The sequence below is a fragment of the Phalangium opilio genome, unplaced genomic scaffold, assembly GCF_054372755.1.
Source record: "Phalangium opilio isolate 3A_F unplaced genomic scaffold, DU_Popi_V2 ptg000014l_1, whole genome shotgun sequence".
NCBI classification, from domain to species: domain Eukaryota; kingdom Metazoa; phylum Arthropoda; class Arachnida; order Opiliones; family Phalangiidae; genus Phalangium; species Phalangium opilio.
Genome location: NW_028324149.1, coordinates 650,117 through 665,838, shown reverse-complemented (window position 1 = coordinate 665,838; position 15,722 = coordinate 650,117). Strand labels below are relative to the sequence as shown.

At 37.3% G+C, this 15,722-nt stretch overlaps 1 protein-coding gene across 1 annotated transcript in view; it reads right to left on the bottom strand.

The window, feature by feature from the left end:
• Positions 1-1,982: 1,982 nt before the first annotated feature.
• The window catches only part of LOC149704963 (glutamate receptor ionotropic, kainate 2-like), a 28,416-nt gene continuing 14,676 nt past the window's right edge, over positions 1,983-15,722 (bottom strand). Inside the window, exons 3-15 of the mRNA XM_089865642.1 lie at positions 12,512-12,763; positions 10,346-10,524; positions 10,170-10,283; positions 9,819-9,986; positions 8,325-8,477; positions 7,912-8,016; positions 7,713-7,826; positions 7,091-7,294; positions 5,616-5,977; positions 4,558-4,756; positions 4,235-4,460; positions 3,503-3,765; positions 1,983-2,852 (exon numbers count right to left, since the gene is read on the bottom strand). Coding sequence (XP_089721768.1) covers positions 2,691-2,852; positions 3,503-3,765; positions 4,235-4,460; positions 4,558-4,756; positions 5,616-5,977; positions 7,091-7,294; positions 7,713-7,826; positions 7,912-8,016; positions 8,325-8,477; positions 9,819-9,986; positions 10,170-10,283; positions 10,346-10,524; positions 12,512-12,763 — 2,501 coding nt within the window. The 3' untranslated portion in view covers positions 1,983-2,690. The remainder of the gene's footprint in view (positions 2,853-3,502; positions 3,766-4,234; positions 4,461-4,557; positions 4,757-5,615; positions 5,978-7,090; positions 7,295-7,712; positions 7,827-7,911; positions 8,017-8,324; positions 8,478-9,818; positions 9,987-10,169; positions 10,284-10,345; positions 10,525-12,511; positions 12,764-15,722) is intronic.

Genomic DNA, 15,722 nt, shown 5'->3' with positions numbered 1-15,722 from the left:
ATCTTATTCTAAAAATCAAAAATAAACTTTGCTCTAGACCCGGGCGAGCGGGCATACGAGTACAATTATTCTTTAACGCAAACATATTTTAGGGGCAGCCCCGAAAAATCTCTGGGATCTTAAGGCCTATTTATCAAAATGAGAAAGATTAATGTCCGTCTGCCTTTTCATTTCTCTTTTGCTTTGGGCCGCGCGCTGCATTTTCAGACAACAGGCTTTTCTGTCTTCTCGCGTTTCTTAATATCAAAACATTTTTGCACCTGACGTCTTTTGAACCTCTCAGAACCCTTTCATTTCTCCGGAACGGACTTTATCGCCTTCCGGAAATAAGTAACAACGTATACGTATTCAAATCAACTCCTCCCTCGAGTCCCTTCTTTTCAACCTTTATCGCGTTGTCGACTTTATCTAAATTCAAATGAAGTTACCCTAATTTTTCGCTTCGTCGGTGCATGCATGGTGCTTTTGGGTAGTTTCAGTTCTAAGTCGTCAAGTGAGGGGTTAGTCACTAGGTTTACGGGATACCGTTTTAAAATTGTCAAAGTTTTACGAGCATTTTATTTTAGGCGTAGTGTTGGTTTCCAAAGGGTCTTTCAAAATGATTGTGTCACGGATCTACAATTGCAATTTTAAAATTGTACTTTTAAAATTCACGGAATTTCGTATTGGTTCCTTAATTTTCCTATAGTAGTTCTGAACCAGCGTGAAGAAATATAATTTTATAACTTCGTAGTACTAGGCATTTTAGAACACAACATTCTGACTTTTCTACAAATTAAATTTGAAAAAAACCTGTTAAAATGAAATTGATTTTGAAATGAAAGCTTTTTTGGCTTATTTTTATTATTCTTGTTGTTTAACGATACTCTTAGTGAGTATCCATCCCCTCGTACCAAAGTTTTAATCTTGGTGAAAGTATTCTCTTTGTTACAATAAGATTATTTTCTTTCTGAATACGTACGTTTCTTGACTTCTTCCTCAAAGCTTTCAAAGACAATTTGATTTTGAGGGAATTCTATGGCGGTATTCAGTCATTGGGTTTGACTATTCAGACTACACTTATTTCGTATATAGTATACATCCGCAGTACGTTCTTACCTACTGTCATTACAGATGAAATTGAATATATTAAGAAAAGATCCGATCGAGTTTCATTGAATTTATCTTCAATACCTTTTCAGACCAATTTTCCAATTTAGTTTTTTCATTTCCCTCCGATTGAATAATAGCATAGAGAGAGGATTATATAAATAGTAGCGGATATTCGTTACGTAACCACGTGTATTTTTATTACATTTCCACTCTTCTTGTATAATTCTCTCTTAATTAAACTCCCAAAAGAATAGACCATTAAATTATATTAAATCGTATAGTGTGAACGTAGCTATATCATTTACGCTGTTCAAACGGTTGTTAATTAAAGGACTACCATTAAAATTAATTGATTTAATACCATTAAAATCGACGTAACGATGATGATCCATTTGGATGACCGAGGCTTAAATGATAAATTGAATTTTCCATGCAAAAGGGGTGTAAATGGAGAAAGGCGAGCTGCTCTGGTTTCTGTAACTAATTCGGGACGAGACGATCATTTCTTCGCCCTCATTTGCGTACGGAAATATTTAATCCAGTTTGTCATAATTTTACTCCTTAAAGAATCGGTTTCAGGAATTTTTGAATTTTATGTAACTGTAGACCAACTTTAATATGTAAGGGAAATCTGAAGGGTTTTCTTATGCAGTCAGGGAAATTTCATATTGTTCAAGAAAATATTTGTCAGGGAAATTTGGGAATAATAATGGAAATTTCATATTTTTTCCTGAAAACATTTGTCAGGGAAAATCGGGGAAAGTCAGGGAATTTTGTTCTTGCAGTTAGAAAGAAATACATTCTACGTTATCTTCTCCCTGGATGTTCTAATTAATTTTTATTTATTAATAAAATATTTCGCACATGGCCAAATTAAAAATTTTAGTAAATAAACACAAAATTTCGTAGATTTTTTATTTACAAACTTCTAACCGTTAACGCCGAAGCTACAAACATTGTTTTATTTTTATCTCTAAAGTACAAAACACTTATATACATCGTTTATTGATTTATTTACTGTAATTTTTTTTCATTTGTTATTAGCAATTATATCGAAAATATATATTACCATCATCATCAATTTACTTTGTTTTTTATTTACTTCTTTTTATTTATTTATTAGAGGCATCTGTGTAATTTTTCTCTCTTAATAACGGATGGAGGGAGATGGGGGAGTGTCAGGTTCACTTTCGATTGGTGGGGGGAGCGGGGGGTAAGCACTTATCGGCAAATCGAGTTCTTTTTTATTTGTTTTCTGTTAAATTTCTTTATCTTCTTGTTTTTGTTTTTGTTTTTATTCTTTAAATTCACGAGGGAGAAAGATTTATTGAGTGGAAGACGTTAGTACTTTTTTTTCGTTACGTTTTAAAGGTAACCTTCCCTTTAATAAAGGGTTCAAATAACTCGTGCCGCGGTTTTTAACAGTGAGGAACGATATAGTTGGGATGGGTGAGGTTTTAAAATTTTTATTTATTTATTTATTTATTTCAAAAATAGGTTTGTTTGTTTTATCGTCAGCGCTATTGTTTTTTTTTTGTTTTTGAGTGAGCTGGTTTGTTTTTTATTTATTTATAAATGGGATGGTTGAGCCGTTGGTTTTACATGGCACGATTTATGGTGTTAGCGGGGTTGATTTTCAAAGGCAACATTTTGACACTTTCGGTGACGGAGGCACTTTCCGATTTGGGGATTGGTCTTTCACTTCCTCGGAAAGTCATTACAAATTTAAGTTCTTTGCAAAATTCCGTACACATTGATTCCTAAATGGAACAAATAATACTTTGAAACTAAGCACGTGACATAGCGCGAGCGGAATTCAAAATTAATGTAGTCACAAAGCACGTGGCGAAAGTGCGCAAATTTTTCATAAATGGAGGGTGAAAAGGAAAATAAAGTGATATTTTTTATCGATTATTTTACTAGTTATAAAAATTATCAATTAAATTTCAAATTAATTATAATTTTAAAATCATTCGGTGCTATTACTTGGATGTTTCGCTATGCAGATTGGTCTTATAATTCGTAGAAGAATCGATAAAAATCATTTCATTTTCCATTTCACCCTCCCTTTAACGAAAATATAAATTATATACTGTTCTAGTTGAATTAACCGCAAATATTTACGATTAGTTAGTTTTTTTGGCCTGCAAGTTCGCATATCCCATATAACCTAATTATTAACACCAATTAATTATTTGTAAAGTTAAATAACTTCATTAAATTGACTTTCTGCAAACAAACTCCAATAGATATACCCCCAGCTTTATATTAGTTAGTATTAACGAGTACCGGATATCCGGTACATATCCTCGGGGATTTAAAGTCAAAGGAAGGAACTAAAGCTAAGAAGGAAGAAAGATGGAAGTAGAGAAGAGGGAGAGGAGGAAAGGCAAAAAAACTTGTTACTGACCCGGAACTCTCTGGGGATTTTATGCGTCTTCCAAGCGAATTCCCCGATGACGATGAAAATGGCCAAAATCATGCCAAAGAATAGAACTACAAAAACACCGCCCACGTTAGAGATTCCTAATTCGGCCGTGGATGTCGACTTGGCTCCCGTGTCGCATTTACCGCCTCCTTGCCCTTTCCACCATTTTTCTTTCAACATGTGCAGCATTCCGTTCTCCTGCAATTTGATGATGGCTCGAGAGAGTGGAATACGATAAGGCGAACCTTTATTACCAGAGAAAGGAGACGGAAAAGAAAGAAAAAAAGGTCCTTGTTATCCACTAAATGACAGTTTAGCGACGCTATAGTATGAAGTCACGTGATGCATGCATGGGTAGAGACGGAATGTCGGTTAATTCTAATTCGGGGGTTTTGCATTGTCATAAAAGTATTTCGGCTGTGCCATTTTGAGTCGAAAATTCTCTATCTCAATTTTGCCGTCTGGGTCACCGTTTTCAAGTTGTTTGGAATATTTTATTAATGACCCCTTAAATTTAATTAAGAAACTGATTAAGACAATGATTTCTAATTTAATTAAGGGGTCATCCCTAAAATACTCAAATCATAACTCCAACATAGTGGACCGGACGGCAATACGTCATGGAAGTTACATTTTCCCAAAGAACATCCCCCGTAATTTATGGCAGACTTATCAGAAACTCCAGGCTGTATAACGTAATCATCGGATACGTACCCCTAGGCGTGGCGATGCCGTATCCCTTATTATCTAAAAGGCCTCCAATTTTATCGAGCTGGCAATTTCGTTCCCTTTGGTAGTCAATAGTGGTGGATTCCATGAAAAAAGCGTAATTTCCTTTTAAAACCCTCTCGATTCCTTTGGCGTTGTTTTCAACGAAGACGGTCGGTCTAGCCGACTCCATTGTCGACCACATTCTCTTAAACGGCTCGTTATTCGCTTTCTATAACGCAAAACATTCTTAAGCATTACAACCCAAATGGAACTTTAGGAAAGATTTGTTCGAAACCTCGACCGAGGCTATAAATCGATCTTTTTACCTTGAAGAACATTTTGGTGGATCCTGAAGCGACGCATCCGTATTGGATTTTGTTTTGTTTGGCCAAGTCGTTGGCATTTTCGATGGGTGTAGCCATCATGCCAGCCGTCAAGAAAGCGGCCAAGTTAGCCGTATACGTCGCTATCATGATCAGCGTGAAAAAGTACCAGAAGAGACCCAACAGTCGGGTGGTCACTGACCTGAGAATGGCCCCCAAAACGAGCGAGAAGAATAAAAAAAGAGAGAGAATCAAGGCCCAGATTCGTGATCCGGACCCCCGGTTTTTTTTTTGTTAATGATATCTGTTGTACTTGTACACAGCGGAAGAAGGAAGAAACGCGATAACCAACGATTTCCGATGAAGAGGTCTTTTCGAGAACCGTCAAAAATTCCAACCCCTTTTCATACTAGCTCCTTTATCGGAATTGCTTAATATCAAGATGCGAGGGAAAGTCAATTACTTGAAGTAAAGCGGGTATGAGTGGAAACTTTGTTGTGGCATAAGCCTTTCTATGCCAATAGTGTATGCCCCTACGGTTATGGTTGTATCAGTCAGAAAATAGTGTGTTCATGGTCATGTAGTTCGAAAAGATGGTTTTCAAATCGAAAGCAGGGAGTTTAAGCGGATGATGCTGAAGGTCATCCGGTTAAAGCGGATGAACCTCAAGGTCAGGGAGTTGAATCGCATGAATCTCAAGGTCAGAGAGTTGAAGCGGATGTACTTCAAGGTCAGGGTGCTTGAAGCAAAGGTTTTCAAGAAATACCCACACCTATCAAACCTTCACTGTTCAACCTCAATGCTACTGAATATTTACTTCAAGTAATCCATTTCTATTTTCACCCTTTTTCGATTGCCGATACAAGGGCGGACGGAAAGGGGTTGGAAAATGGGCAATACCACCGTCCCTTTTATATTAAATTATACCATACGAAAACCCCCGGTTGGAAATTTAAAGTGGGAGAGAGTTGTTGAAATCCCTTTTGTGTCAAGTCACGTTTAAAAATATTTCCTTAAACACACGTAACCAAATAATAATGTTCAACTTGAAAGTATTTTACCTGGGAGCCAGATCGGAACCTTGCTGCATGAGAGCTCCAATGGTGAACCATAAACTATTTTGCAAATTAAACTGATTCTCCAATTCTTCGGCTTCCTCTTCGCAGGGATGAGGGTTGACCCATTCGTAAGGGGTGAAACGGGCCAAGAAATATAGGACTAAACTGATACCCAAATAAGCCGTCGCCATATAGAACCAAACGTCGATGGAAAACGGAAGTAGGAAAGAGAAGAGATTGGGCGGTTTCTCTCCCGCTTTCTTAAATAAAATCGTAATGCCCAGCGTCATAAAGGGCATCGTAAAGTCCACCGCCTCAGCCCGGCCTGACGTGATTGTCAGATCAGCTATAGCTACGTCAGCTTCCTGTCAAATATTTATTACCCAACATCATTCCACCATAAGTTCGTATGATACGTTCCATACGTTTGTCACTGGTTACTGAGAGCTTGTCATGAAGTGACGTACGTAGGTCATAGATTCTCTTAAAGCGACGCCTGTTGAGGCGCTGGTTAGTACAGACTAAATATTAAGATGGACTGCAAAACCGAGTGTAGTCAATTCTCGCTTGTCGTTCTAGAACTAGCTCTCAGTAAATCTCTAGCATTACGAAGTATTGTCATACTTATGGAGCATTTCTTATAAACTTATGTTATAACTCATAGACGGGCTTTACGCTATTTGCTTTCAAATATGCCACCATCTTTTAAAACGGAGGCCAAAACAATCTTGCATATTAGGCGAAATTAGGGGAAAAGTACACAGTTTAATCTCTATTGTTGTGTCATGATTGTTTTAAATATTTATAGCTGAACAATTTCTCTAAATTTTAAGCGGATATAAGCTATGATTTATAAGGAATCTGTTTCAGCTAAGGCCTTGTCCGCCAATGTTATCTAAGGAAGTCGGTATACTGTTAGATCCGGAGTTTTAACTAATTATAGCTTTACGACTGGCGCGAGGCGTTTTGTGTTTGGTCCGGGATACTCGATCGTCGATCAAGTGTATAGCTAAATTCTATTAGCACACTTCGGCTAATGACCATTATACCTTTTCGGAGGCAAACACGCAAGATGGAATGCAAAGACTATCTTTGTCGAAAGGAACGCTGGGAAAAACTCCCAAGCGAGTGTCGTTGATAATAAATCTACGTTAGCTATATGAATCTCCGAAAGTTTAGCATATATCTTGTTTTAGCACTTTAACCAATCCAAAGTTATCATCACCACTTGCAGGACGTTTCCAAAAATGGTGGTAGGAACGAAGTACAGGGACTTCTGATCATTTAGGGTCAAAAATGTTCTGTGATATTTTGCCTATACAGTTTACAAGTTTCGAATGAAGTATTTTAGAGGTGACCACTTAAAAACAATTGGTTTAATTATAGGGGTCATCCGTAAAACATAACATTGTCCCTAGGGTTCAAATGCCATAGAAGTTACATTTTCCTCTCAAGCACAATAATTGTTACTGTCTTACCCTCGTAATGAGTTCCTTGATCATTCCATTCCACTCATCTTGTTCGTTTTTCGATCCGTAAGCTCCGTCATGTACCAAGTGAAACTCGTACTTGAAATTAAGGACATTAGCGATGGCTTCCATCAAATCCAAGTTGTAACCTTCGTAGCGCGCGTTTCCGGTCAAATTCTCGGCGTCCGGTTTTACAATGGTGTATGGGGAATTCTATAACAAGGAGGGGTAAAACGGGAGAAGAAAAAATAGGAAGCGATTTGTACTTTTGGCCATCAATTGGTCACTATCCCTCTTGTTAGCGTGCAATCGAGAGATATGAGATTTAAAAAAAAATAATAAAAGAACTTTCTCGCCGAACAACGCCTCTGTGATTTAGGGAATGTCATTTTCGCTGTCTAATTAATATCTTAATTAATTTATCAATCGTCTTCGCTTTTGGTCGAATTTTCTTTAAAATCGAATTTACTTTAAATTGCGCGCGTAATTTCGTTTTTTTTTCTTTTCTTACGCGCCTAAGTAATTTCGCCTAAATCTTTTTAAGCAAAAGACGACACATCTGCTCTATTTCTTACGTCACAAACGCGAACGTGATTGGAAGACGAGGCGCTGTCGCTGTCGTGACACTCACGACAAGGGTGGTCACTCGTAGGGTTTTGTTCTCCAATGTTTTGACAACGTCACTGTACACGTCCGAGTAGGATTGCGTCAAGTTCACTTTTTCTATCGGGTTCCACGTGCCGACCTGAATTAATTTCAAGAGTTAAAACAAAATTTTAATTGGGTTAATTAGGGATAAACATTTTAGGCACTTTGGATTGTTTCCTCACCTTAATGAGTTTACCGTGTTTCAAATCCACGAGGTCCAGTTGAAAAAACGTCCTTTTTCCCGTTTCATTGAACATAATAAGTCCGGTTAGACCATTCATGTTAGTCTGAAATGTAATGAAGTACTTATTGATTAATGACCCTGTTTTTTGCATAGATATTATTTTGGCTAAAAAAGAGTAAGTTCTAGAGTCGACGACCTTGAATAATGTTTCAAGGTCATGATGACAGCTATAAATTTTTAACAGTTCAAATGTCAGAGTCTTGACTTGAACTTTTATAATAATCAGTAGGATTTAACGTTGCCAGTCATCATGACCTTGTACATATGCTCAAGGTCATTTTAAAATTGTAATTATATCTGGGCCTAACTAAAAAATAAAAACAAATACTGAAAGTTTAGTATCATATTTACCATTTTCATGTAATTAATAATGGAGTTGCCTGATATCCACGGGTTTAACGTTGTACATGATACTGGCTGCAAGTTGATCGTTTGCGTTCGATCCAAATCATCAAGTGTTGACGCGAACATTCGGATTGCGTCGAAAACTAAGGCAGCATTGGTCTGCATGCGTTTTCAACCAAAAACCAAATAAAAAAAAAAGAATAATATGTTATGGCCTTTTAAGGTTAGCCCCATTATATAAGAAATTAATAGTAGTTAGTAGAGTCTGTAATACGCCATACCCTAAGTAAAACCATAAAGATAAGAGTCTTAGATAATATCCTTGGATAAAGTTTTCTTCTTTTTTATTATATACGGTATACTGCTTAAGAATAGGATGCGTCCGATTAAACATGATTGATTGGGACGCGGAGTTTATTTTTGCTTTCAGTCAGTCCCCGTTTTGTTTTTCTTGGTTATGTTCCCTTTTTTTGGTGGCGGATAACATCATAATACTGTTCAGAGACCTACATTAACTTGTTCCACCGTCCAGTAGTAGGATAATTCCTATACTGTACTGTTATCATTCACATGCCCAAGTAGCTCTCCATTTAAAAGTTCAATCACTTTTGTGAAAAAATAGTCAAGTAGTTCCCTTTATGTAAATATTTTAATCCCATATTATGCTATAAAATCCAATAAAACCGAAGAATAAAACCTATTTTGCCTATATAATAATTTAAAATTTTAGGTGGGACCTGGCTCTAAGAGATTCTTATAACTTCTAGAGCACTTAATTGGTTAAAGTTGGTTCTCTCTGCAGTATTGTGGCCTTGTCCATCATGGTCCGTGTAAACGTGTTATGGGCCATTGCTCGGATATACTTTGGACCAACCGTCGTTCGGGTCAATGCAATAAGAAAACGATTAGGCAATGCCGTTCTCATGAACCCTTCTCCCTTTCTTTCAAACCGCGCCTTAGAAGGGAACGATCTCTTGCCACCCGATAAAAGAAAGAGTGCAAAAGAAGGAGAAGAAGAAAGATCAATCTGTTAACCGTCATGGACTTTCTTTTCCATTTTAAACGTGTTTCTTTTTTCCCTAGCTCTTTTGGGGGTCATCCCGCCTTCCCGCTTTTAGTGGCGTTGTATTCTTAAATGGTATCTTTGCAGTTGGGAGTGGACACAATGATTGAGTACAATAGGATTATTAATTACTCTTTGGACACGTTCGTCTCATTGTTTAATTTTGGGAAGGGTCCGAATGAATCGTTAGGCCTAACTCCTCTCCTACCGAGATCCTATTGTTATCGAGTATCTTTGATTTGGAGGGAACATAATTAAGTTCTCGCGCGCGGACTCCAGAAAGTCATTTGTTATTATCACGCGCCCAAGGCTATAGCTTTCAACCTTAACGTTAAGCCTAATTTGTTGTTTAAGTTATTATTAAGCCTTTGTTGTTTATTTTACTTCGTTATTATCTATACGGTGCAATGAATTTTAGCTTAGTTTTCAGTTCTCACCGTGATCGGTTGATTCTTGTTAGGTGGCCTCTGTCCATGTGTTAGATAAGCAAGTTCTCGACTTCTCATTACGTCTTGGACGAAAGGATTATCGGGGTCAACCAATCTGAGACCCGTAATGTTACTCATGACTGGACCCAATTGGTTGAATGGCAATGTATGAAAATCCTATATGGGAAATTTTAATTAGAGCGTAAGGAACTTAACTTTTCAATAACCTAGCTATGAAAAAATATGAAACAGTCGTGACTGTTTAAGGGCCAACTTTCTTTGAGACCCTAACCCTGGAATCTCCCTAGAACTTTCAAATTTATTCTCTATAAGGAAATACTCTGCGAAAACCTCTCTTACCAGAGATGGTATGAAATAATTATTGTACTCGGAGAGCATGTCGACTTCGGCAGCCTGCGACACGAGTAATTCCAAAAAACCAGGGGAACCATCCAGACGCGTTATGTTTGAAATAAAGAAGACACAGCGGTGGTTAATTAAAATAGATCGCGAAACTAAGAACCGAGAAAACTCGCCTCTCTTAGGACGTCGATAATTTTGTGAGTTGGGATGTCCAAGACGATGTTGGTTTCCCCAGTTTTGCCAATATCTTTAATGAGTTTCTTGTAAGTCTGCTCTGGGTGAAGTTGTCTGAGTGCTATTTTAACTTTGGAAAGAGCTGGCGCTTTGAGCAGGTCTTGTAGACGAATTAAGTCTGAAGAAAAATGGAGTGATAATATTGTTAGAAGCGCATTTCGCGAAGGAAATCTAGGCCTAAAACAACATCTGTCCAATTTCCTTGGAATTACTTTAATTGAGTTCAAAACATTTAATTAAAAGTCGCAAACATAGTTATATTTTGTACAGATCTAAAATTACCAAATTTTTACAAGCTTTTGAAATTAAAATTACGCTTATCGCGTTTATTCCTTAATTATTGTTATTATGTTAACAATTAACTAAATTATTTCATTAATAACGTTTCAAATACCCTAATTAACAATCTCTCAAATTCTTTTATTAATAATATCTCAAATTCTTTTATTAATAATACCTCAAATTCTTTTATTAATAATATCTTAAGTGCTTTAAATAATATTAATAATTATGCCTTAATTTCTACTCCATTTTACTAATTTATTTCCATTTATTCTTGTAATATTTCTTGCTTTTTATGTTTGACTAATATATCTGGGCTTCCGGTGACCTCTACATCATTATTAATAATACCTCAAATTCTTTTATTAATAATATCTCAAGTACTTTAAATAATATTTATAATTATGCCTTAATTTCTACTCCATTTTACTAATTTCTTTCCATTTATTCTTGTAATATTTCTTGCTTTTTATATTTTACTAATTTTTCTGGGCTTCCGATGACCTCTACATCTACTTAGGGCATAAAAATACGTGGCACATAGGCGCTACAGCCTACAAAAACGTAGGGGACGCAAATTATTTTTCATCGTAGTGGGGGAATGAATTATACGTATGTATTCTTTCTTCCCCTCTCACTGTAATGCAAGCGCCCGCCTGACCTCGGATACCAGCTTTCGCGCTTAATAATTTCAGCTTATTATGTCGTTAAATATTTAAATTTCAGAAAGATAACTCGAAATTGTATGATTATTATGTTGCCGAAATCTTCAAGAATGTTTCATTGAACCACGTGTGAAGTTTCGAGTCAAAAATTACGATAATTATGTAGTTACATGCGAAAATCTGCAAATTAAAAAAATCTACCGGGGCGATATAATAATGTGAGGCTTAATGATCCACGTTGCCGGCGCCATGCCCGATCTTGTTCATTTGCGGAATTTCTTTAATTGGAAGTGTTCTACAAGCTTTTTTCAACTTGATGGTGAGTACATGTTTCGTTATACTCATCAAGGCCCTGCCAACATTTAGGGAACGGTTAAAAACCTTTAGTGGGAACGATACCCATAGAAGTATGGGAAAAAGGTGCTCAAAGGCGGTGCAATACCTCAAGGGCGTATTTTGAAGGACAGACAAGTAAGTTTTTTTAGTAATCTGATTGACTTTGTAATAGATTGTCGTAGTAGCACACTTTAAAACCACCATTTTCGAGAGCTAGTCTTGGTAATTTTCAAACATGGCAACAGTGCCGGCTAGTTCGTTACCAGGCAAACCTGGTTAAGTCAGGGATTTGGGAAATGGTGCAAGAAGTCAAGGATGTCCTTTGTTCTACTTAACCATGCTTCGAGCAATAATAAATATGAGCCAGGCGTAGTCAAGCGGGTTCTGATAAACACCAGGAAATGATTAGGGATAGTGGCAAAAAATTTGTTAAAGGATAACCCGTGAAAGTCAGTGATTTTCAATAAGAAATTTCCTGGCGAACCATGACAGCGTTTGCTACCTCATTAAGGAGTAAGGACATACTTGTTTTAGGGTCTTTTGTAATCCACGGAAGCCTTGTCATTAGACTTAATTATTATTTTTCGAGAGCTAATTATTTTTGAAAGCCGTATAGAGCCTGGAAGGCAATATAAGATAGTGAAGGACCGAGTAACAAAAAAATCGGAGTAACGTAAAAATAACCTCGTGTTCAGACGTTGATAAGAGCATCTTTTTATTTCACCTCGGGTTAGGTTTTTTATTATTTTTATAACGCTAAATCTTGGGGGACTTGTCTAGACTTAAGCCTTGGATTTAGAGTAAGGCTTAGGTACGGCTTACCTTCGCTTTCTTCGTACACGACGGTAAAAGTTTTCCAACTTTTGGTTTGAACGACGTCTAAGTAAGCGTTACTGAGTGCGGTTGCGTCCGGGTAAAAGTTGATGGTCCGGACGTTACCATTTTCGCGGTATTTCCAATGACCCTCCAAATGAGGGAAACTGAAAACTTCGCACGTTGATTCGACCACTGAGCTGCTGGACGGAGTGTAAGGGCCGAATATGGCTGCCACACCTTCCTCCAACATTTTACAAACTGTGATGGAGGAAAAATTAAGAGACGATTTTAATTGTAATCACGAAAGTGTCTACGTCTGCCTTTAACAAGACTTTTTAAAGCTTACTCCACATACACCCTTATCGACGAGTCTAAGAGGGAAAGGCGCGGGGGTGAAACTCTGCCTTCCATCTCGCTTTTTAGCGCCTGCGCTGTAGGCGTTTTGGATCTGAGAGTGCGCAAACACGGCACTGGAGCAACCCCCTTGTATCTCCCGATACTAAGGGTTGCCAACCCCCCTTTTCCCGTCGAAAGGGTGTATTAGCTTTGTTTTTTCCCTAGATGACGGTATGTTCGTTACGTAACGCGACGCTACTAGTGTGTGGTAAGCTTTAGAAATTTGACAACGTTAAGAAAAGCTGTTTTAGACAGTTCTGGTTAATTCAAGCGCTATTAGATTTTTCAACCCAACCGAAAACAGCCGTCATTTTCGCCCTATCGCATAATGCCGCTCTCCTATGACTCTGAGTCTGTCTAAAAGCTAAAAATATCGCTTTTGGTCTCGGGTTCTAGGGTTCGAAACCCATTCTGGCTTGTGAAAGAATATATACATATATACAATATAAGTAGAATTCTGGGGGAATACTACTCTCATTTCGCGCCGTTTCTTTAGCGGGTTTTTTATTTGCCATTCTTGACTCGAGTCTTGACATTCCAAGACCCCTCCATGCCCCTTTACTCTCTCTCTCTCTCTCTCTCTCTCTCTCTCTCTCTCTCTCTCTCTCTCTCTCTCTCTCTCCACCACCCCAATGGCAACATCGTTTTTACGACAAGATTTTCATTCGCATTCCTCTTTGTTTCGCATTCGCGGAACTTTGTGGTCCCTTTTCTAGCCATTCGAGAATAAAAATTATATCCACGCAATCACAGATGGAGCCATTTTAAACGTTGGGAATTTTTAGGATTTCAGGTGGTGTTGGTTTAATACTTTCTGGTTGGAATGAACAGTTTGCTTGGAAATACGATACAACGTATATTGGTTATTTTTAAATTGGGGCAAGAAGTGATATCTAGTTTATTGGGGAGAAGGTTTAAGATTCCTAAGTATTCACGCGCCATATTTCCAGTCCCCCTTTCAAAATACAAGGAGGGGGGGGGCGTAAAAGGAGGCCGGGCTATTTCGCCTCTCCTCAGTCGGAAAATACGTTATTTTCGTCATTCGCGTCGCGCTGACGTGATTTTTCAAGAACCAATGAGATGCTCGTTGTAATTTAGAGGCCTACCTACATTTGGACTGGAGATAAAGCTGGGAATGTGGCGAATTTATTCCTTCTCCCTAGTAAACTAGATATCACTTCTGGATTGGGGTGAGAGTATTTTACGCGATGGTTTAGACGATTTAGATCACTATTTTTTAAAAAAAAAATTATGGTATGGCCATTAAATTGGTCTGTGATATTTTAGGTCAAAGATCACCCCATTCATTATTTATAGCGAATTAGAATCATTTTAACTGTCCTTCTGAAATGATCAAACTCAGTTTAATTTCATTCTTGGCAAAAGCCATGGAATTATCATGGAAAAAATAAGTAAAATGAAATACCCCGAAAGTTTTATCACTTAAGTATGGCTTGGTCCTCTTGTTGTTTCCATGTATTTTTATTTTCTGCAAAAGACTCGGCTTTTTGTTACGATCAAAGTTCTTTGTGTTACTTTAACTTTGGATATTGCGTAAACAAACGTTCTTTGTTAAGGAAAAATATATAGAATCCAGGAAAACTCTTCCTTTTCCTGAATTTAATTTTAGAACTCGGTTGTTGTTTTCGAAGTTTTCGTTGCGTATTCTTACGTTTTATCGTAGAATTCTCGCTTATTTACAAATTGAGGAAACAAAAATCAATATATCCGTCAAAAGGAAACTAAAATTGGGAACCTTTCTGCTTTTGTCTAAATTTTATTTAAGTTATAACTCGAATTTAAAAGAAAGATATATTTATTCTTGGACTATCCTAGACTAGAACGGGCTTTTAGATATGAAATATACGCCTCTAGAATTTCATATTTCTCTCAACCGAGGCGCGTATTTTTCTCCTTTGGGTTTTGAAAGCCTCTTTTTCTTCTAAGGAAAATTATATGTAACTTTACGTTTTCTCCCACCATTCCGAGTTCGTAGAACGTTTTCAAAGGCATTTGTTTTATTTACCGCTATTTTGGCTCGAGCCCGAATGTCAACAAGGTGAGAAAGCCACCTTAAGAACCGATAATGAACCACTTTTTGAATTTTTGAAAAGCTTTAAAAAAGAGGTGGGTAAGAAAGCCCCCACAATTTTTGGAACACCTTGTATAATTTAGAGCTGTTACCCGCTTAAACTTGATTGACCCAATTAACCTTTGCTGTACAACACACTACATTAACGAACGAGCAGTGCTTGGGAAAATGTGTCAGATCTCTTTTGTCTTTCTCACTTTAATAAACCCTTAAAACATGGAATTTCTGGAAGATGTTAAAAATAGAAACTTCGGTAAAGATATTTTTGATGTTATGTAAAAAGAATGTTCCCGCCGCCGCCGTGAGGCGAGATACGTGTGACAAGACGCTTAGTTGGCTATTTTGGCTCTTCTCTGGGGACTTTATGGCTCGTCACTGGCGCCAAACTCCTAACTTCACTAAGAAAATAGAACATTTATACTCGCGCCAAAATTGTAGAGATAGGATCTTTTCGTTTATTTTTTTTGTCTCTTTCTCGAGAGGGATGCGAAAATATTCTGTTTCCTCCAGCTTTTAGGGATAGAATGTACCATCCGGTGTCGTTTAGGGCCTAGAATGTGACGAATATTATGGAATAAGTTCAAAAGTTGACTTATAGCTTCTTATCTTGGTATTTCGAACAAATACTAAAAGACAAAACTTTTTGTTTTTTTATTCAATAAAGCTTTTTATTTAAAATATTTTTGATCGAGGCTTAGGTGTTTACTAAGCATACTGTCATAATGATCC